The sequence below is a fragment of the Nerophis lumbriciformis genome, linkage group LG11, assembly GCF_033978685.3.
Source record: "Nerophis lumbriciformis linkage group LG11, RoL_Nlum_v2.1, whole genome shotgun sequence".
NCBI lineage: Eukaryota > Metazoa > Chordata > Actinopteri > Syngnathiformes > Syngnathidae > Nerophis > Nerophis lumbriciformis.
Genome location: NC_084558.2, coordinates 52,083,608 through 52,105,950, shown reverse-complemented (window position 1 = coordinate 52,105,950; position 22,343 = coordinate 52,083,608). Strand labels below are relative to the sequence as shown.

The window sequence follows — 22,343 nt, the reverse complement described above, 5'->3', positions numbered from 1 at the left end:
GCCAGACCCAAAAACGCAGAAGAGTTGAAGGCCACTATCAGAGCAACCTGGGCTCTCATAACACCTGAGCAGTGCCAGAAACTCATCGACTCCATGCCACGCCGCATTAACGCAGTAATTGAGGCAAAAGGAGCTCCAACCAAGTATTGAGTATTGTACATGCTCATATTTTTCATTTTCATACTTTTCAGTTGGCCAACATTTCTAAAAATCCCTTTTTTGTATTAGCCTTAAGTAATATTCTAATTTTGTGACACACGGAATTTTGGATTTTCATTTGTTGCCACTTCAAATCATCAAAATTAAATGAAATAAACATTTGAATGCATCAGTCTGTGTGCAATGAATAAATATAATGTACAAGTTACACCTTTTGAATGCAATTACTGAAATAAATCAAGTTTTTCAAAATATTCTAATTTACTGGCTTTTACCTGTATATCTCGATATTTTTGCCTTAGCCTTGAATGAACACTTGATGCATATAATCACAGCAGTATGATGATTCTATGTGTTTTGATTGATTGATTGAGACTTTTATTAGTAGGTTGCACAGTGAAGTACATATTCCGTACAATTGACCACTAAATGGTAACACCCCAATAAGTTTTTCAACTTGTTTAAGTCGGGGTCCACTTAAATTGATTCATGATACAGATATATACTATCAGATATATACTATCATCATAATACAGTCATCACACAAGATAATCACATTGAATTATTTACATTATTTATAATCCAGGGTGTGGAGGGGGGCGCCGGATGTAAGTGTCAAAAAGACAGCCAAAAGAGTTTGATATGAGAATAAATCTAAAGTTAAAATATAGGGTAGAAATGCACCCATTTGCAGGAAATGTAGTCTTGATTTTCAAAATGTAATTTCAAGGCTTGCATGTCTACATTAAAACATTCTTCATACTGCATTAATATATGCTACTTTTAAACTTTCATGCAGAGAAGGAAATCACAACTAAAAAAAAAATCACAAATTTTTTCATACGGTGTTGATGTGGAAATTTTTGCCTCAGCATTTTGATGGTGTGGACGTGTGGCACCGAATGGAGATACGCGTCTCGACAGACGTCACAATATTTGAACAATGATGACGAAAACTGTTTTCTCTGTCGTGTCCGTGTGTCGAAAATTGTTATGCGCTTATTTTTAGGGCCCGCAATGGCCCATTGCAAAAGGACTCCCACAGGGAGTCCTTATGCAATGGGACATAAGGACCTATTGTTATCCGTTCGTTTTATTCTTTATTCTTTATTATTCTTCCGCCGCCTCTTTGAGCACTAATTTGACCCACTTAACATGCTTCAAAACTCACCATATTTGACCCACCCATCAGGACCTGCGAAAATTGTCTTTTAATAAAAAAACTGAACCGCAAAAATCAAAATTGCGCTCTAGCGCCCCCTAGGAAAAAAAAAAACTAGACTGCCTGTAACTCCCACTAGGAAGGTCGGAAAGACATGAAACAAAAACCTCTATGTAGGTCTGACTCAGACCTAACTTTCATAATGGTACATTCTCGGGCTAAAATCTACAGGAAGTTGGCAATTCCCCCTTCAAGACAAAAAAGTACTAAAAACAGTCACTTTTGCCTCTTTGAGCTGTAATTTGACCCCCTTAACATGCTTCAAAACTCACCAAACTGAACACACACATCAGGACTGGCTAAAACTGTGATCTAATGAAAAAAACCTAACCCCAAATCTAAAAATTGTGCTCTACAGCAATTTTTTAATAGAACGCACAAAAAACTGCTCCTCGGATGAAAAATCTGACAAAACTGCCTGTAACTCCCACTGGGAAGCTCGGAGAGACATGAAACAAATACCTCTATGTAGGTCTCACTTAGACCTACATTTCATAAATTGACAACCCCCAGCAAAAATCTACAGGAAGTTTGCTATTCCCCCTTCAAAACAAATTTTTTGTAAAAACCGGTCACCTTCCTTCAAAAACGAACTCCTCTGAGCGCGTTTGTCGTTTCGCCTTCAAAATTACACAGGAGAGAGATTGAACCCTTGTGAATACAACAACAGAAGCGCCTTTTTTTATAACTTCTCCGGTTTTGATTTTATGAGCCTTCAAAGACCCGCTGCGCTGCTGTTTTTTTAAGATGGCTGCTTAAAAGCAGGAAGCACCAACGTGCCCACACAATGCAGACAAGGTAGGTACACTAGACAAAAGTCTTGGGACACTTCAGACTAAAAGTAGACAAAAGTATTGGGACACTTAGGACTAGCACCTGCCAAATACGCGGGCCCGTCCAACGCTGCTTGCAGCTTTAATTTTTATTTGATTTTGTGCGTGGCATAGATTTGCCGTGCGCAGAGGACGCTTGAGCAGGCGCGCACCTTAGCGGCTGCGCTAGCATCACAGCTAACGTTAGCCATGCCGCTACCTCGCTCTCTGCTGGGAGAGGACGTATACGTATGTGACGTATGACGTGACAGTATGTGACGTATGACGTGACAGTATGTGACGTATGTAAGAAGGTGCGCTCGCTGTCCGTGAGAGGGAGACACAGGACAGAGTGAGAAGAGCCTGTCGTGTAATGCCAGCAGCTAAAAGCAACTGCGTGAGAATTGTGGATGTGTTGAAGGTGTGCTGGAAAATGCGGAACGGAAATTACGGAGCAGCAGAAAAGTGGAATGTATTATTTAAATAGGTGTGTTGGAAAACACGGACCGGAGTTTTTTTTTAAACTGGATCTGGATCGGCATTTTCCCATGCCTTGCCGATACGCAATTTTTGGCAAATATCGGCAGCCGATCCGATCCAAATATCGGATCGGGACATCCCTAATACACATACCGTATTTTCCGCACTATTAGCCGCACCTAAAAACCACAAATTTACTCAAAAGCTGACAGTGCGGCTTTTAACCCGGTGCGCTTTATATATGGATTAATATTACGATTCATTTTCATAAAGTTTCAATCTCGCAACTTCGGTAAACAGCCGCCATCTTTTTTCCCGGTAGAACAGGAAGCGCTTCTTCTTCTACGCAAGCAACCGCCAAGGTAAGCACCCGCCCCCATAGAACAGGAAGCGCTTCTTCTTCTACTGTAAGCAACCACCCGCCCGCGTAGAAGAAGAAAAAGCGCGCGGATATACCGCACGTTTCATTTCCTTTGTGTGTTTACATCTGTAAAGACCACAAAATGGCTCCTACTAAGCGTCAGGGATCCGGGATACGCAATTTTTGGCAAACATCGGCAGCCGATCCGATCCAAATATCGGATCGGGACATCCCTACCCGCAGAGGACAGATGCTAATTAGCCTAGCGTGACCATCGATTGCTTGTTTACGCCTCCTTTTCTAGCAGCTCCCCTCCCCTACCCTCCCTGGGGTGCCTCCGCATGGCCACGGGGAACAGATTAGCCTCCCCCGCAGTGTCATCACCAGAACTCGGCCCGATGCACACAAAGGCACACCTCGGCGGAGAAGCGCTCGTTCACGCCTAGACGGGCAGCGGTGTGGCGCGAATGATCAAGTAATGACAGCCACGTTGGGGGGGAGGAGTGGAGTGGAGGGGAGCGGGGTTGCCACGCGGTGCGCCCGAGCCGTGTTATGCAAGAGAGGAAGTGCATGACAGAATGCTGAGCTCAGCGCTTTGGCTCGCCGCCAAGACAACCCTCCTGACGCGGCGCTCAGCTGAGAGCGTTTCCACCTTTTTTTTTTTTTTTTTTCCTCTCTCTCTCTCTCTCTCTAGTCCCCCCTCCACCACGGCAGCGACCTCCCCCGCGCTCGTTACGTCAGCGGTTCAGCTGCGGGCCAGGCGCGACTGGAGGAGCGAGTGAATTTATATAGCGCTTTTCTCTAGTGACTCAAAGTGCTTTAGGATAGGATAGGTCTTTATTGTCATTGCACAAGTACCGTATTTTCCGCACTATAAGGCGCACCGGATTATTAGCCGCACCTTCAATGAATTACATATTTCATAACTTTGTCCACCAATAAGCCGCCCCGGATTATAAGCCGCGCCTACGCTGCGCTAAAGGGAATGTCAAAAAAACAGTCAGATAGTTCAGTCAAACTTTAATAATATATTGAAAACCAGCGTTCTAACAACTCTGTCCCAAAATGTACGCAAATGTGCAATCACAAACATAGTAAAATTCAAAATGGTGTAGAGCAATAGCAACATAATGTTGCTCGAACATTAATGTCACAACACACAAAATAAACATAGCGCTCACCTTCTGAAGTTATTCTTCATTCGTAAATCCTTCGAATTCTTCGTCTTCGGTGTCCAAATTGAAAAGTTGCGCAAGCGTGGTATCCAAAATGGCCGGTTCCGTCTCGTCGAAGTCATCGGAGTCAGTGTCGCTGTTGTTGTCCAGTAGTTCTGTGAATCCTGCCTTCCGGAAAGCTCGGACCACAGTTGTGACCGAAATATCTGCCCAGGCATTTACGATCCACTGGCAAATGTTGGCGTATGTCGTCCGGCGCTGTCTGCCCGTCTTAGTGAAGGTGTGTTCGCCTTCGGAGCTGTGTGAAAAAAGCCACCCGGCCTCTTCGCGTAAACTTCCCTTAACCACTCGCTCATCTTTTCTTCATCCATCCATCCCTTCGAGTTAGCTTTTATGATGACGCCGGCTGGAAAGGTCTCTTTTGGCAAGGTCTTCCTTTTGAATATCACCATGGGTGGAAGTTAGCATGGCAAGCTAGAACCACAGTGAAGGATGACTTCTCATTCCCTGTGGTGCGAATATTCACCGTACGTGCTCCCGTTCCACAGTGCGGTTCACAGGAATATCAGTTGCTGTGAAATACGGTAGTAATCCGTGTGCGGATGGAGAGATTGCGTCTTTTTATGAACCGGATCCTTGTCGCTTTGTAGGAGCCATTTTGTGGTCTTTACAGATGTAAACAGGAAATGAAACGTACGGTGATATCCGCGCGTTTTTTCTTCTTCTTCCGGGGGCGGGTAGAAGAAGAAGCGCTTCCTGTTCTATGGGGGCGGGTGCTTACCTTGGCGGTTGCTTGCGTAGAAGAAGAAGCGCTTCCTGTTCTACCGGGAAAAAAGATGGCGGCTGTTTACCGAAGTTGCGAGATCGAAACTTTATGAAAATGAATCGTAATAAAGCGCACCGGGTTATAAGGCGCACTGTCAGCTTTTGAGAAAAATTGTGGTTTTTAGGTGCGCCTTATAGTGCGGAAAATACGGTATATCAACATGGACAGAGCTGCGTGAAAAAAGCCACCCGGCCTCTTCGCGTAAACTTAAACTTCCCTTAACCACTCGCTCATCTTTTCTTCATCCATCCCTTCGAGTTAGCTTTTATGATGACGCCGGCTGGAAAGGTCTCTTTTGGCAAGGTCTTCCTTTTGAATATCACCATGGGTGGAAGTTTCTGGCCATTAGCATGGCAAGCTAGAACCACAGTGAAGGATGACTTCTCATTCCCTGTGGTGCGAATATTCACCGTACGTGCTCCCGTTGTATCCACAGTGCGGTTCACAGGAATATCAAAAGTCAGTGGAACCTCGTCCATGTTGATAATGTTCTCTGGCCGGATCTTTTTTTCAGCTATCTTGTTTTTACAATATGCACGGAAAGTAGCCAGCTTTTCTGGAAAGTCTTTAGGCAGTTGCTGTGAAATAGTAATCCGTGTGCGGATGGAGAGATTGCGTCTTTTCATGAACCGGATCCCTGACGCTTAGTAGGAGCCATTTTGTGGTCTTTACAGATGTAAACACACAAAGGAAATGAAACGTACGGTAATATCCGCGCGCTTTTTCTTCTTCTACGCGGGCGGGTGGTTGCTTACAGTAGAAGAAGAAGCGCTTCCTGTTCTATGGGGGCGGGTGCTTACCTTGGCGGTTGCTTGCGTAGAAGAAGAAGCGCTTTGGCGTGGCGAAGTTGGTAGAGTGGCCGTGCCAGCAATCGGAGGGTTGCTGGTTACTGGGGTTCAATCCCCACCTTCTACCATCCTAGTCACGTCCGTTGTGTCCTTGGGCAAGACACTTCACCCCTTGCTCCTGATGGCTGCTGGTTAGCGCCTTGCATGGCAGCTCCCGCCATCAGTGTGTGAATGTGTGTGTGAATGGGTAAATGTGGAAGTAGTGTCAAAGCGCTTTGAGTACCTTGAAGGTAGAAAAGCGCTATACAAGTATAACCCATTTATCATTTATTTATTATTCCTGTTCTACCGGGAAAAAAGATGGCGGCTGTTTACCGAAGTTGCGAGATTGAAACTTTATGAAAATGAATCGTAATATTAATCCATATATAAAGCGCACCGGGTTAAAAGCCGCACTGTCAGCTTTTGAGTAAATTTGTGGTTTTTAGGTGCGGCTAATAGTGCGGAAAATACGGTATGTGTATTAGGGATGTCCCGATCCGATATTTGGATCGGATCGGCTGCCGATATTTGCCAAAAATTGCGTATCGGCAAGGCATGGGAAAATGCCGATCCAGATCCAGTTTAAAAAAACAAACTCCGGTCCGTGTTTTCCAACGCGCCGATTTAAATAATACATTCCACTTTTCTGCTGCTCCGTAATTTCGGTTCCGCATTTTCCAGCACACCTTCAACACATCCACAGGTCTGTGGATTCTCACGCAGTTGCTTTTAGCTGCTGGCATTACACGACAGGCTCTTCTCACTCTTTCCTGTGTCTCCCTCTCACAGACAGCGAGCGCACCTTCTTACATACGTCACATACTGTCACGTCATACGTCACATACTGTCACGTCATACGTCACATACTGTCACGTCATACGTCACATACTGTCACGTCATACGTCACATACTGTCACGTCATACGTCACATACATATACATCCTCTCCCAGCAGAGAGCGAGGTAGCGGCATGGCTAACGTTAGCTGTGATGCTCGCGCATACCTGCCAACTACTCCGGTTTTCCCGTAATTAGTACGGTTTTCATCAACCTATTCCGGGTTACGGTTGCAGTGATAAAAAATACGGTTTTTCATTAATTAAATTTTATTTTATTTTTTTTAAGTTTTATTCACGAAATCGCGTAACAACAATGACATTCGACACTGCTTCCCGTAACTTCCTATCGAGCCATTCCGAATGCCATGCGCGAGGCTATTTATAGCACCGCTGCCAAGCACGAGGCCATTGTTTCCAAACGAGCGAACGATCATGGAATCAGCCGGAGAAAAATCGCAAACGAGTCTTAAACCGAAAAAAAAACTGCAGTCATTCCGTGAAGAATATTCAAAAGCCTATCCGGGAATAATTATCCGTTCCAAAAAGGGTGAAAACTACGCGAATCGCACCTTGTGCAGACAAGATTTTTCGATCGGACACGGAGGAATTAGCGATGTAAAAGACCACGTTGGGACAAAAAAAACACAAGTCTAATGCCGTTGCTAGCGATACAAGTGGAAAACTTTCAACGTTTTTCGGATTTTAGCCACAAAAAGGTAATGACACCAATGTTATCTATTGGAATTGTTTAGTACTGTTATACTGTTAAAAGTGTTTGTACTATTTATGCTTTCAAGTCCAAGTTGAAGAAATCTTGTTAAATGTTGACAGCATAACTACCAAAATACAGAAGTATGTCCTTAATATTTTTGCAGTGCTATTTCTGTTGAAAAGTTCAAATGATTACATTAGAGATGTGATGTGCCACTTTTCAAGTGTCTGATGGCTTAAATTAATTGTCATTCATTTTTCATATTTTGAATTCTTTTGAAAGGCTTACAAAAAAACTACATTTGAATTGTAATTCCATGCTATTGACAGGACTATTAATTGTAATGAAGTTAGCTTACCATGTTTACAGTATGATAATTGTGATAGAAATGTGAATTTTAGGCACAGAATATTTTTGACAATTGAACAAGGCAGTAGATTATACAAGCTTGGACAGAAAGTTAATAATGACACCAATTTTTTTTTTTATGGAATTGTTTAGTACTGTTTTACCATTTGTTTACTGTAAAAAGTGTTTATACTTTCAATTAACAAATTGAAGTCTTGTGAAAGGTTGACAGGATAACTGGCATTAACTGTCAAAATAATTTCAAACTATTGAAGTTAGCTTACAGAATAAACATGTCAATCAACCCATATGATTTTTGCTGTAATATTTTTGTTTTGAAAAGTCACTGTGACTGATAGAAAAGTGATGGTTTTAGCAACATTTTAACCTGTCTGAATGCTAATAATCATTTTGCGTCGGGGGGGCAAATGAACCCCCCACCAGGACTTTGTCCTGGACCTACCGGGGCCTGCGGCCCCTGGACCCTGGCTACTAGGTTTTTCTGATTTCAAAAGTTGGCAGGTATGCTAGCGCAGCCGCTAAGGTGCGCGCCTGCTCAAGCGTCCTCTGCGCACGGCAAATCTATGCCACGCACAAAATCACATAAAAAATAAATAAGCGCATAACAATTTTTGACACACGGACACGACAGAGAAAACAGTTTTCGTCATCATTGTTCAAATATTGTGACGTCTGTCGAGACGCTTTATCTCCGTTCGGTGCCACACGTCCACACCATCAAAATGCTGAGGCAAAAATTTCCACATCAACACCATATGAAAAAATTAGTGATTTTTTTAGTTGTGATTTCCTTCTCTGCATGAAAGTTTAAAAGTGGCATATATTAATGCAGTATGAAAAAGAATGTTTTAATGTAGACATGCAAGCCTTGAAAGAACATTTTGAAAATCAAGACTACATTTCCTGCAAATGGGTGCATTTCTACCCTATATTTTAACTTTAGATTTATTCTCATATCAAACTCTTTTGGCTGTCTTTTTGACACTTACATCCGGCGCCCCCCTCCACACCCTGGATTATAAATAATGTAAATAATTCAATGTGATTATCTTGTGTGATGACTGTATTATGATGATAGTATATATCTGATAGTATATATCTGTATAATGAATCAATTTAAGTGGACCCCCGACTTAAACAAGTGTAAAAACTTATTGGGGTGTTACCATTTAGTGGTCAATTGTACGGAATATGTACTTCACTGTGCAACCTACTAATAAAAGTCTCAATCAATCAATCAAAACACATAGAATCATCATACTGCTGTGATTATATGCATCAAGTGTTCATTCAAGGCTGAGGCAAAATATCGAGATATATATCGTGTATCGCAATATGGCCTTAAAATATCGCAATATTAAAAAAAGGCCATATCGCCCAGCCCTAGTTCAATGATGCCATTTCTGTTTGTCATGTATAATTTTGTCTATTTTGTGTTTATCCTTGAATAAACAGGTCAGTTTCTTGTTACCAACCATTGTGTATTATTCAAACTCCCCTAATTCAGCTGGCTAGTTGTTATCAAGAGTACTAAAACCCTTTTCAACATGATTCTGACAACTAAGTAGGCTAAATAACTTTAAACTTTAATACATGCTCGGATAGGCCAGTATCGGTCAGTATCGGTATCGGATCGGAAATGCAAAAACAATATCGGTATCGGATCGGAAGTGCAAAAACCTGGATCGGGACATCCCTAATGTGTATTGAACTGTTTCGGTACGGGGGTTTGGTTCAAAGGTGTACCGAACGAGTTTCCACACGGACATATTAAGTAGCCGCCTCCGCTTCCTTCTGTCTCTGTCAGTCCTCTACACAGCACCCAGCATTGTCCCACCCACACAACCATCTGATTGGTTACACACAGAGCGGTAACAGCCAATCAGCAGTGCGTATTCAGAGCGCATGTAGTCAGTGCTTAGCATTTAGCAGGTAATCATCATGCTGCGGACTCTCCCCAAATGATAATAAACACCTCCCAGCCAACTACTAGTAACATCACTATGAGCCCGTTGACCTTCTAGAAACCTAAACGGCACCCTAGCACCTCCAAAACCCTCAAATCTAAACTCCAAACATCCCAGAACAAGCTAGTCAGATTACTTCTAGACCTCCACCCCAGATCCCACCTCACTCCTACCCACTTCTCCAAAGTGGGCTGGCTCAGGGTGGAGGACAGAGTAAAACAACTTGCACTGAGCCTGGTCTATAAAATCCGCTACACCTCCCTGATACCGAAGTACATGTCAAACTACTTCCTTAACGTAAATGACCGCCATAACCACAACACCAGGGGGAGCTCCACTAACCACGTTAAACCCAGATTCCGAACTAACAAAGGTCTTAACTCATTCTCTTTCTATGCCACATCAATGTGGAATGCACTCCCAACAGGTGTAAAAGAAAGGGCATCTCTATCCTCCTCCAAAACCGCAATAAAAGTTCACCTCCAGGCAGCTACAACCCTAAACTAACACCCTCCCCGGATTGTTAATAATCAAATGCAGATACTTTTTCTTATGCCTTCTCATCTCTCTCTATCTGTCTGTCTGTCTGTCTGTCTGTCTGTCTCTCTGTCTCTCTCTGTCTCTGTCTCTGTCTCTCTCTCTCTGTCTCTCTCTCTCTGTCTCTCTCTCTGTCTCTCTCTCTCTGTCTCTGTCTCTGTCTCTCTCTCTCTCTCTCTGTCTCTGTCTCTCTGTCTCTCTGTCTCTGTCTCTCTCTGTCTCTCTCTCTCTCTGTCTCTCTGTCTCTGTCTCTCTGTGTCTCTCTCTCTCTCTCTCTCTCTCTGCCCACTACTTGCTGTCCATATACTACCAAGTCAGATATCCATTTCTCTGTTCTCAATTGTTGATGACTGATGATAACATACTGATGATAACATAGTATATATCTGTATCATGAATCAATTTAAGTGGACCCCGACTTAAACAAGTTGAAAAACGTATTCGGGTGTTACCATTTAGTGGTCAATTGTACGGAATATGTACTTCGCTGCGCAACCTACTAATAAAAGTCTCAATCAATCAATCAAAGCTCAGCTCGCTCGCAGTCCTGGCTTGAGGTGAAGGCTAATTCGCTTTTAGCGTAACGTTAGCTCATTTTGCGGTGTGTGTGTGTGTGTGTTACGGACAGCAAAGCCCTGTCTGTCTGTGATTTCAATTTACCTTTTTCTGTGTTGATTGAGCTGTGTTGAAGCAGAACATTATGTTAAATGAAGAGTTTCTGTCTCTGATAGTTGATATAATAATGTAAGTGCATCATTAAGCCTACATGAACTCCATGGTGTTCAGGGATGAATAGTCTCTCCTATTGCTATTGTACTATTTTTTCAGCTATAGTTACATTAATCATTAGTAATGCATTAGCCTAGTTTTGAATGGCAGGGTCCCTGCTATCACATGTTGATACAAATATAACATTTACATAATAAAAAATCAACTACAGGCTTCCCAAATGCTGTAATAAATTAAGCACGATGAGTTGACTTGAAACTGTTTAATGTTGCACTTTTTATATGTAGAAGAAAAGTTTTGTCATTTTATTTAAACTGAGCATCAACTTGAGGCAGTTTAATGTTGATTAACGTGGGCAGAATTATTATAGTGTTCCCAATGTTAAAAGGGTAAAGCCATTGTTTACAAATTTGGTAACTAAATAACCAAAACATTTATATTTTGTTGTTTTCTTACTGTACCGAAAATGAACCGAACCGTGACCTCTAAACTGAGGTACGTACCGAACCGAAATTTTTGTGTACCTTTACACCCCTAGTGTACAGGGTTACAGAACAGGAACACTGATGGGTCGCCACAAGGCGCCCCGTAAAAGATGGGGAAAAAGGTAAAACGCTGGAGAAGGATGAGTAAAAAAATACAATCTAGACTGGGCTCCTAAGGGGGCCCAGTCTGGAGTGGGGAAAAAACCTCCATAGCAAAGCACATATTCATACCACAACGTACATCTCGAGATATCTAGCAACAGAGGGGAGGGAGTGGGGGGCCATGGTGGCTGGCCGCAGCTCCCCTAAGGGATTTGCGTCGAGGGCGTTGGATTGGGGGTGGGGTATATGTGTGTGGCGTATATTTTTCTGGATGCATGAGTGAGTGTAAGCCTGCCGCGTGTCTCTGTTTCACGGCCTTGATGTCGTGCATCCGATAATTCCCAAAGTCAACAACAACAGGTGAGTGTCCATGAGAGACAAGTGAAACATAGTGAAACCCAATATCTAAGTTACATTTAAACCAGTGCGGGTGGGTAAAGTGTCTTGCCCAAGGACACAACGGCAGTGACTAGGATGGCGGAAGCAGGGATCGAACCTGGAACCCTCAAGTTGCTGGCACGGCCAGTGTTAAAAGGATAAAGCCATTGTTTACAAATTTGGTAAATAAATAACCAAAACATTTATATTTTGTTGTTTTCTACTGTACCGAAAATGAACCGCACCGTGACCTCTAAACTGAGGTACGTACCGAACCAAAATTTTTGTGTACCGTTACACCCCTAGTGTACAGGGTTACAGAACAGGAACGCTGATTGGTTGCCACAAGGCGCCCCATAAAAGATGGGGAAAAAGGTAAAACGCTGGGGAAGGTTGAGTAAAAAAATACAATCTAGACTGGGCCCCTAGTCTGGAGTGGGGAAAAAACCTCCATAGCAAAGCACATATTCATATCACAACATACATCTCGAGATATCGAGCAACAGAGGGGAGGGAGTGGGGGGCCATGGTGGCTGGCTGCAGCTCTCAGGCGCTGCCCATCCTTCCATCACCCCTAAGCATACTTGCCAACCCTCCCGGATTTTCCGGGAGACTCCCGAAATTCAGCGCCTCTCCCGAAAACCTCCCGGGACAAATTTTGTCCTGAAAATCTCCCGAAATTCAGGCAGACTCAGGTCCATAATAACAAATATTTTATTTGAGTATTAACCCACAATTTAAACAGCATACCTGCCCAATCACGTTATAACTGTAGAATGATGGAGGGCGAGTTCTTGGTTTCTTATGTGGGTTTATTGTTAGGCAGTTTCATTAACGTCCTCCCAGCGCGGCAACAACACACAACAACAGCAGTCACGTTTTTCGTCTACCGTAAAGCAGTTCGTCTGCCGTAAACAGCAATGTTGTGACACTCTTAAACAGGACAATACTGCCATCTAGTGCATTTGATGAAAGCACTTTTGTGCGTGCCACACAGCAATGCATCATCAGAGAGGGTGTTCAGCATGGTTCGAAAAATAGTGACAGAGAATAGAACAAGGATGGACAATTCAACCCTTAACTCAACAATGAGTAGATGAGTGTTATGTGTGTGTATATGTGTAAATAAATGAACACTGAAATTCAAGTATTTATTTTATTTATATATATATATATATATATATATATATATATATATAATAAAATACGTGTATATATATATATATATATAGCTAGAATTCACTGAACGTCAAGTATTTCTTTTATATATATATATATATATATATATATATATATATATATATATATATATATGAAATACTTGACTTGGTGAATTCTAGCTGTAAATATACTCCTCCCCTTTTAGCCACGCCCCCAACCACGCCCCCGCCCCACCCCCCACCTCCCGAAATCGGAGGTCTCAAGGTTGGCAAGTATGCCCCTAAGGGATTTGCGTCGAGGGCGTTGGATTGGGGGTGGGGTATGTGTGTGTGGCGTATATTTTTGTGGATGCATGTGTGTGTGTAAGCCTGCCGCGTGTCTCTGTTTCACGGCCTTGATGTCGTGCAGCCGATAATTCCCAAAGTCAACAACGATAAGTGTGTGTCCATGAGAGACAAGTGAAACATAGTGAAACCCAATATCTAAGTTACATTTAAACCAGTGCGGGTGGGTAAAGTGTCTTGCCCAAGGACACAACGGCAGTGACTAGGATGGCGGAAGCGGGGATCGAACCTGGAACCCTCAAGTTGCTGGCACGGCCAGTGTTAAAAGGATAAAGCCATTGTTTACAAATTTGGTAAATAAATAACCAAAACATTTATATTTTGTTGTTTTCTACTGTACCGAAAATGAACCGCACCGTGACCTCTAAACTGAGGTACGTACCGAACCGAAATTTTTGTGTACCTTTACACCCCTAGTGTACAGGGTTACAGAACAGGAACACTGATGGGTCGCCACAAGGCGCCCCGTAAAAGATGGGGAAAAAGGTAAAACGCTGGAGAAGGATGAGTAAAAAAATACAATCTAGACTGGGCTCCTAAGGGGGCCCAGTCTGGAGTGGGGAAAAAACCTCCATAGCAAAGCACATATTCATACCACAACGTACATCTCGAGATATCTAGCAACAGAGGGGAGGGAGTGGGGGGCCATGGTGGCTGGCCGCAGCTCCCCTAAGGGATTTGCGTCGAGGGCGTTGGATTGGGGGTGGGGTATATTTTTGTGGATGCATGTGAGTGTAAGCCTGCCGCGTGTCTCTGTTTCACGGCCTTGATGTCGTGCAGCCGATAAGTCCCAAAGTCAACAACAAACAATAGGTGTGTGTCCATGAGAGACAAGTGAAACATAGTGAAACCCAATATCTAAGTTACATTCAAACCAGTGCGGGTGGGTAAAGTGTCTTGCCCAAGGACACAACGGCAGTGACTAGGATGGCGGAAGCGGGGATCGAACCTGGAACCCTCAAGTTGCTGGCACGGCCAGTGTTAAAAGGATAAAGCCATTGTTTACAAATTTGGTAAATAAATAACCAAAACATTTATATTTTGTTGTTTTCTACTGTACCGAAAATGAACCGCACCGTGACCTCTAAACTGAGGTACGTACCGAACCAAAATTTTTGTGTACCGTTACACCCCTAGTGTACAGGGTTACAGAACAGGAACGCTGATTGGTTGCCACAAGGCGCCCCATAAAAGATGGGGAAAAAGGTAAAACGCTGGGGAAGGTTGAGTAAAAAAATACAATCTAGACTGGGCTCCTAAGGGGGCCCAGTCTGGAGTGGGGAAAAAACCTCCATAGCAAAGCACATATTCATACCACAACGTACATCTCGAGATATCTAGCAACAGAGGGGGGGGGGAGTGGGGGGCCATGGTGGCTGGCCGCAGCTCCCCTAAGGGATTTGTGTCGAGGGCGTTGGATTGGGGGTGGGGTATATGTGTGTGGCGTATATTTTTGTGGATGCATGAGTGAGTGTAAGCCTGCCGCGTGTCTCTGTTTCACGGCCTTGATGTCGTGCAGCCGATAATTCCCAAAGTCAACAACAATAAGTGTGTGTCCATGAGAGACAAGTGAAACATAGTGAAACCCAATATCTAAGTTACATTTAAACCAGTGCGGGTGGGTAAAGTGTCTTGCCCAAGGACACAACGGCAGTGACTAGGATGGCGGAAGCGGGGATCGAACCTGGAACCCTCAAGTTGCTGGCACGGCCAGTGTTAAAAGGATAAAGCCATTGTTTACAAATTTGGTAAATAAATAACCAAAACATTTATATTTTGTTGTTTTCTACTGTACCGAAAATGAACCGCACCGTGACCTCTAAACTGAGGTACGTACCGAACCAAAATTTTTGTGTACCGTTACACCCCTAGTGTACAGGGTTACAGAACAGGAACGCTGATTGGTTGCCACAAGGCGCCCCATAAAAGATGGGGAAAAAGGTAAAACGCTGGGGAAGGTTGAGTAAAAAAATACAATCTAGACTGGGCTCCTAAGGGGGCCCAGTCTGGAGTGGGGAAAAAACCTCCATAGCAAAGCACATATTCATACCACAACGTACATCTCGAGATATCTAGCAACAGAGGGGGGGGGGAGTGGGGGGCCATGGTGGCTGGCCGCAGCTCCCCTAAGGGATTTGTGTCGAGGGCGTTGGATTGGGGGTGGGGTATATGTGTGTGGCGTATATTTTTGTGGATGCATGAGTGAGTGTAAGCCTGCCGCGTGTCTCTGTTTCACGGCCTTGATGTCGTGCAGCCGATAATTCCCAAAGTCAACAACAACAGGTGAGTGTCCATGAGAGACAAGTGAAACATAGTGAAACCCAATATCTAAGTTACATTTAAACCAGTGCGGGTGGGTAAAGTGTCTTGCCCAAGGACACAACGGCAGTGACTAGGATGGCGGAAGCAGGGATCGAACCTGGAACCCTCAAGTTGCTGGCACGGCCAGTGTTAAAAGGATAAAGCCATTGTTTACAAATTTGGTAAATAAATAACCAAAACATTTATATTTTGTTGTTTTCTACTGTACCGAAAATGAACCGCACCGTGACCTCTAAACTGAGGTACGTACCGAACCGAAATTTTTGTGTACCTTTACACCCCTAGTGTACAGGGTTACAGAACAGGAACGCTGATTGGTTGCCACAAGGCGCCCCATAAAAGATGGGGAAAAAGGTAAAACGCTGGGGAAGTTGAGTAAAAAAATACAATCTAGACTGGGCTCCTAAGGGGGCCCAGTCTGGAGTGGGAAAAAACCTCCATAGCAAAGCACATATTCATATCACAACGTACATCTCCAGATATCTAGCAACAGAGGGGGGGGGAGTGGGGGGCCATGGTGGCTGGCCGCAGCTCCCCTAAGGGATTTGCGTCAAGGGCGTTGGATTGTGTGTGGCGTATATTTTTGTGGATGCATGAGTGAGTGTAAGCCTGCCGCGTGTCTCTGTTTCACGGCCTTGATGTCGTGCAGCCGATAATTCCCAAAGTCAACAACAACAGGTGAGTGTCCATGAGAGACAAGTGAAACATAGTGAAACCCAATATCTAAGTTACATTTAAACCAGTGCGGGTGGGTAAAGTGTCTTGCCCAAGGACACAACGGCAGTGACTAGGATGGCGGAAGCAGGGATCGAACATGGAACCTTCAAGTTGCTGGCACGGCCACGCGGCATAGCTCGGCAGGCAGCGGGGAGGGCGAAGCGGACTAGATCCAGTTTTTAAACACTACTAGGAACAGTCAAAATGAACAGGGTTCTTCTCCCTTGTCGCAGGTTTCCACCTGAGCGGCACGGTGCGCGAGCCGGCCACGTCGTCGGAGGCGGAGGCGCAGTGCAGCGTGAGCATCAGCTTCGACCGCTGCAAGATCACGGCGGTGACGTGCGGCTGCGGCAACAAGGACATCTTCTACTGCGCCCACGTGGTGGCGCTCTCGCTCTACCGGGTGCGCAGCCCCGAGCTGGTCAAGCTGCGCCTGCCCATCTCCGAGACGCTCTTCCAGATGAACCGGGACCAGCTGCAGAAGTTGGTGCAGTACCTGATCACCGTGCACCACACCGAGGTGCTGCCCACCGCCCAGAAGCTGGCCGACGAGATCCTGTCCCAGAACTCCCAGATCAACCAAGTCCACGGTCAGAAAAACTTCAATACGCTTATTTGCTATTTGTATTACTACTGTGTTTTTATTCCCATGAATGTATTCTTACTATTGTCAATAGTGTTTTAACAGGCACATTTCAACAAATGTAGTAAAAGTTAGTAAATAAGAGGGAAAAGAAGGTAAAACGGGTTAATTGAAGGTAAATAAAAAGTAAAAGAAGTTAAAGAGAAGGTAAATATAAGGGAAAGAAGATAAAAAAAAGTAATTGTAAGGTTAAAAAAAAGAAGGTAACGAAGGCAAATACCGTATTTTCCGCACCATAAGGCGCCCTGGGTTATAAGCCGCGCCTTCAAAACTTTGTCCACCTATAAGCCGCCCCGTGTTGTAAGCCGCATCTAACTGCGCTAAAGGAATGTCAAAAAAACAGTCAAATAGGTCAGTCAAACTTTAATAATATATTAAAACCAGCGTGATGTGGGCGCGCATGGAGTCGTATATCAACATGGACGAAGCTGCGTGAAAAAAGCCACCCGGCCTCTTCGCGTAAACTTAAACTTACCTTAACCACTCGCTCATCTTTTCTTCATCCATCCCTTCGAGTTAGCTTTTTATGATGACGCCGGCTGGAAAGGTCTCTTTTGGCAAGGTCTTCCTTTTGAATATCACCATGGGTGGAAGTTTCTGGCCATTAGCATGGCAAGCTAGAACCACAGTGAAGGATGACTTCTCATTCCCTGTGGTGCGAATATTCACCGTACGTGCTCCCGTTGTATCCACAGTGCGGTTCACAGGAATATCAGTTGCTGTGAAATAGTAATCCGTGTGCGGATGGAGAGATTGCGTCTTTTCATGAACCGGATCCCTGTCGCTTAGTAGGAGCCATTTTGTGGTCTTTACAGATGTAAACACACAAAGGAAATGAAACGTACGGTAATATCCGCGCGCTTTTTCTTCTTCTACGCGGGCGGGTGGTTGCTTACAGTAGAAGAAGAAGCGCTTCCTGTTCTATGGGGGCGGGTGCTTACCTTGGCGGTTGCTTGCGTAGAAGAAGAAGCGCTTCCTGTTCTACCGGGAAAAAAGATGGCGGCTGTTTACCGTAGTTACGAGACCGAAACTTTATGAAAATGAATCTTAATATTTATCCATATATAAAGCGCACCGGGTTATAAGGCGCACTGTCAGCTTTTGAGAAAATTTGTGGTTTTTAGGTGCGCCTTATAGTGCGGAAAATACGGTAGAAGGCAAATGAAAGGTAAAAGAACAAATTGAGGGTAAAATCATGACAGGTACCGTATTTTCCGCACTATAAGGCGCACCTAAAAACCTCCAATTTTCCCAAAATCTGACAGTGCGCCTTATACTTGGGTGCGCCTTATATATGGACCAATATTGAGCCACAACGGGTCTCGCAACCCTAGCCTCTACTGTAGCGTCTATTCTATGCGCCTTATAATGCAGTGCGCCTTATATATGAACACAGTTTTAAAATAGGCCATTCATTGAAGGTGCACCTTATAATCCGGTGCGCCTTATAGTGTGGAAAATACGGTAAATAAAATGTAAATTGAGTGTAAATGAGACTTAGACTTAGACAAACTTTAATGACCACAAGGGAAATTGTTTCACACAGTAGCTGAGTTACAAAGGATGGAAAGTGTAAGGATGGAAAGGATAATGCAGATATAAAGTAGACTAAAAATGTACCGTTGTAGCAATATAAATTATAACATACATGTAATATTTACATATTATATATACAGTATATATAGATATATTATATTTTTATACAATATATAACAATGACCATGTACAATATTACAGCAGAAAATATACATTATAGAGGGTAAATCAAAAGTAAAATAAGTAAAATAGAAGGTAAATAAAAGGTAAGATGTTAATTGAAATGTAAATATAAGGTAAAGTGAGGGTAAAGGAAGGTAATAGGTAAAATAAGGTGACTAAAAGGTAAAAGACGCAAAATAGAAGGTAAATAAAAGGTAAAAGACGTTAAATGTAAGGTAAATTGAGGGTAAATAAAATGTCAAATAAGGTGAATAAAAGGTAAAAGACGAATAGTAAGTACCTTATTTTTCGGACTATAAGTCACAGTTTTTTTTATAGTTTGTCCGGGCTCCAGTGCGACTTATGTTTTTTTCCTTCTTTATTATGCATTTTCGGCAGGTGCGACTTATACTCCGGTGCGACTTATACTCCGAAAAATACGGTAAATAAAAGGTAAATTGAGGGTAAAAGAAGGGAAATAGGAGCGAAAAGAAGTTAAATACAAGGTAAAAAGGTATATAGGTGGTAAAAAGGAGAGAAAAAGAAGTTAAATAGAAGGTAAAAAAAAAAGATAAATGGGTGGTAAAAGGTAGAAGAAGGAATTATAAGGTAAATGGGTGGTGAAAGAAGGAATATAGAAGGTAAATAAGTTAAATAGATGTATAAGAGGTAAAGGTAAAATAAAGTGAATTGAGGGTAAAAGAACATAAATGATAACTAGAAGTTAAATAGAAGGTAAATAAAAGGAAAAGAGAAGGAAAAATAAGTAAAAAGGGTAAATAAAAGGTTAAATAAGTAAAAAGGGTAAATAAAAGGTTAAATAAGTAAAAAGGGTAAATAAAAGGTAAATTAAGGTCAATATAAGGTAAATAAAAAGTAAAAGATAGAAATATGGAACCTAAATAGAAGGTTAAAAAGGTAAATAAAAGGTAAAGTAAGGTACATTTAAGGTAAAAGAAGAAATATAGAATGTTAAAAAGGTAAAAAAAAAGTTAAATAGAAAGTAAATAAAAGGTAAAAGAACAAATTGAGGGTAAAATCATGACAGGTAAATAAAATGTAAATTGAGTGTAAATGAGACTTAGACTTAGACAAACTTTAATGACCACAAGGGAAATTGTTTCACACAGTAGCTGAGTTACAAAGGATGGAAAGTGTAAGGATGGAAAGGATAATGCTGGTATAAAGTAGACTAAAAATGTACCGTTGTAGCAATATAAATTATAACATACATGTAATATTTACATATTATATATACAGTATATACTGATATATTATATTTTTATATAATATATAACAATGACCATGTACAATATTACAGCAGAAAATATACATTATAGAGGGTAAATCAAAAGTAAAATAGAAGGTAAATAAAAGGTAAGATGTTAATTGAAATGTAAATATAAGGTAAAGTGAGGGTAAAGGAAGGTAATAGGTAAAATAAGGTGACTAAAAGGTAAAAGACGCAAAATAGAAGGTAAATAAACGGTAAAAGACGTTAAATGTAAGGTAAATTGAGGGTAAATAAAATGTCAAATAAGGTGAATAAAAGGTAAAAGACGAATAGTAAGTACCTTATTTTTCGGACTATAAGTCGCAGGTTTTTTTATAGTTTGTCCGGGCTCCAGTGCGACTTATATGTTTTTTTCCTTCTTTATTATGCATTTTCGGCAGGTGCGACTTATACTCCGAAAAATACGGTAAATAAAAGGTAAATTGAGGGTAAAAGAAGGGAAATAGGAGAGAAAAGAAGTTAAATACAAGGTAAAAAGGTATATAGGTGGTAAAAAGGAGAGAAAAAGAAGTTAAATACAAGGTAAAAAAAAAAAGATAAATGGGTGGTAAAAGGTAGAAGAAGGAATTATAAGGTAAATGGGTGGTGAAAGAAGGAATATATAAGGTAAATAAGTTAAATAGATGTATAAGAGGTAAAGGTAAAATAAAGTGAATTGAGGGTAAAAGAACATAAATGATAACTAGAAGTTAAATAGAAGGTAAATAAAAGGAAAAGAGATGGTAAAATAAGTAAAAAGGGTAAATAAAATGTTAAATAAGTAAAAAGGGTAAATCAAAGGTAAATTAAGGTCAATATAAGGTAAATAAAAAGTAAAATATAGAAATATGGAACCTAAATAGAAGGTTAAAAAGGTAAATAAAAGGTAAAGTAAGGTACATTTAAGGTAAAAGAAGAAATATAGAATGTTAAAAAGGTAAAAAAAAAGTTAAATAGAAAGTAAATAAAAGGTAAAATAAGTTAAATAGGAGGTAAAAGATGATGAAACAAGGTAAAATAATTGAATAGGTAGTAAAAAAAGATCCATCCACATATTTTGGATGAAAGCACTGAGACCTGAGTATAAAAAGTGTGATACAGACCAAGTTAGATCATTTGATTGACTAATCGCTGCAGTATAAAAAGTGTGATACAGACCAAGTTAGATCATTTGATTGACTAATCGCCCGCAGTATAAAAAGTGTGATACAGACCAAGTTAGATCATTTGATTGACTAATCGCCCGCAGTATAAAAAGTGTGATACAGACCAAGTTAGATCATTTGATTGACTAATCGCCCGCAGGCGCTCCTGATCCGACGGCCGGGGCCAGCGTGGACGACGAGAACTGCTGGCATCTGGACGAGGAGCAAGTCCAGGAGCAGGTCAAGCTCTTCCTGTCCCAGGGGGGCTACCACGGCTCGGGCAAGCAGCTCAACCTGCTCTTCAGCAAGGTGAGACCGCCGCTACGCCGGCTGGCTAGCTGGGCCGGCGCTCACACACCTGGTGTGCGCAGGTGAGAGAGATGCTGAAGATGAGGGACTCCAACGGCGCCCGCATGTTGACGCTGATCACCGAGCAGTTCATGGGGGACCCCCGACTGGCGCTGTGGAGACAACAGGGGACCACCATGACCGACAAGTACAGGCAGCTGTGGGATGAACTCGGTACCCAAAAAGTTCTCATTAGCTTTGCAAGTCACATCACATGCTAATCATCGCCATGTTAGGCCCCTCCCCCTCCCCTTCTAAACCAATGACAGAAGTTTAACAATTTATTCTACAAACAACAGCAAAACCAGCACTGTTTGAGCAATCTCTAAAATGGTCGCCCATCTCTCATGCTTTTGTCCACCGAGGTTGCATCGCCTTGCTGGGTATCGAAACTGAGAGTTAACCTGACATGTGCTGAGCCTATATTTAAGGCTCCCAAACAGCAGGGAGCAGCATCTTGCCATTGAAACGCTATCTTGTAAATCTACCTACATTCTATTAGAAGAATATAATTATATCTAAACATTTACAAAAATATACCAACATTATCTACTTTATTCTATTTAAAATATATTTATAATTATATAGAAAATATACCTAAATACATCTCAACATTTTGTTAAATAAAAACATTTAAAATTATATAGAACTATTTACAAAAATGTACCTACATTTATCTAGTTTATTTTATTTAAAACACATTTATAATA

At 42.1% G+C, this 22,343-nt stretch overlaps 1 protein-coding gene across 1 annotated transcript in view; it reads left to right on the top strand.

Moving 5' to 3' along the window:
• zswim6 (zinc finger, SWIM-type containing 6) overlaps nt 1-22,343 on the top strand; it is a 103,411-nt gene that overhangs the window by 37,088 nt on the left and 43,980 nt on the right. The window contains exons 2-4 of the mRNA XM_061966332.1: nt 16,760-17,116; nt 21,446-21,594; nt 21,657-21,807. Of these exons, the coding sequence (XP_061822316.1) occupies nt 16,760-17,116; nt 21,446-21,594; nt 21,657-21,807 (657 nt within the window). The remainder of the gene's footprint in view (nt 1-16,759; nt 17,117-21,445; nt 21,595-21,656; nt 21,808-22,343) is intronic.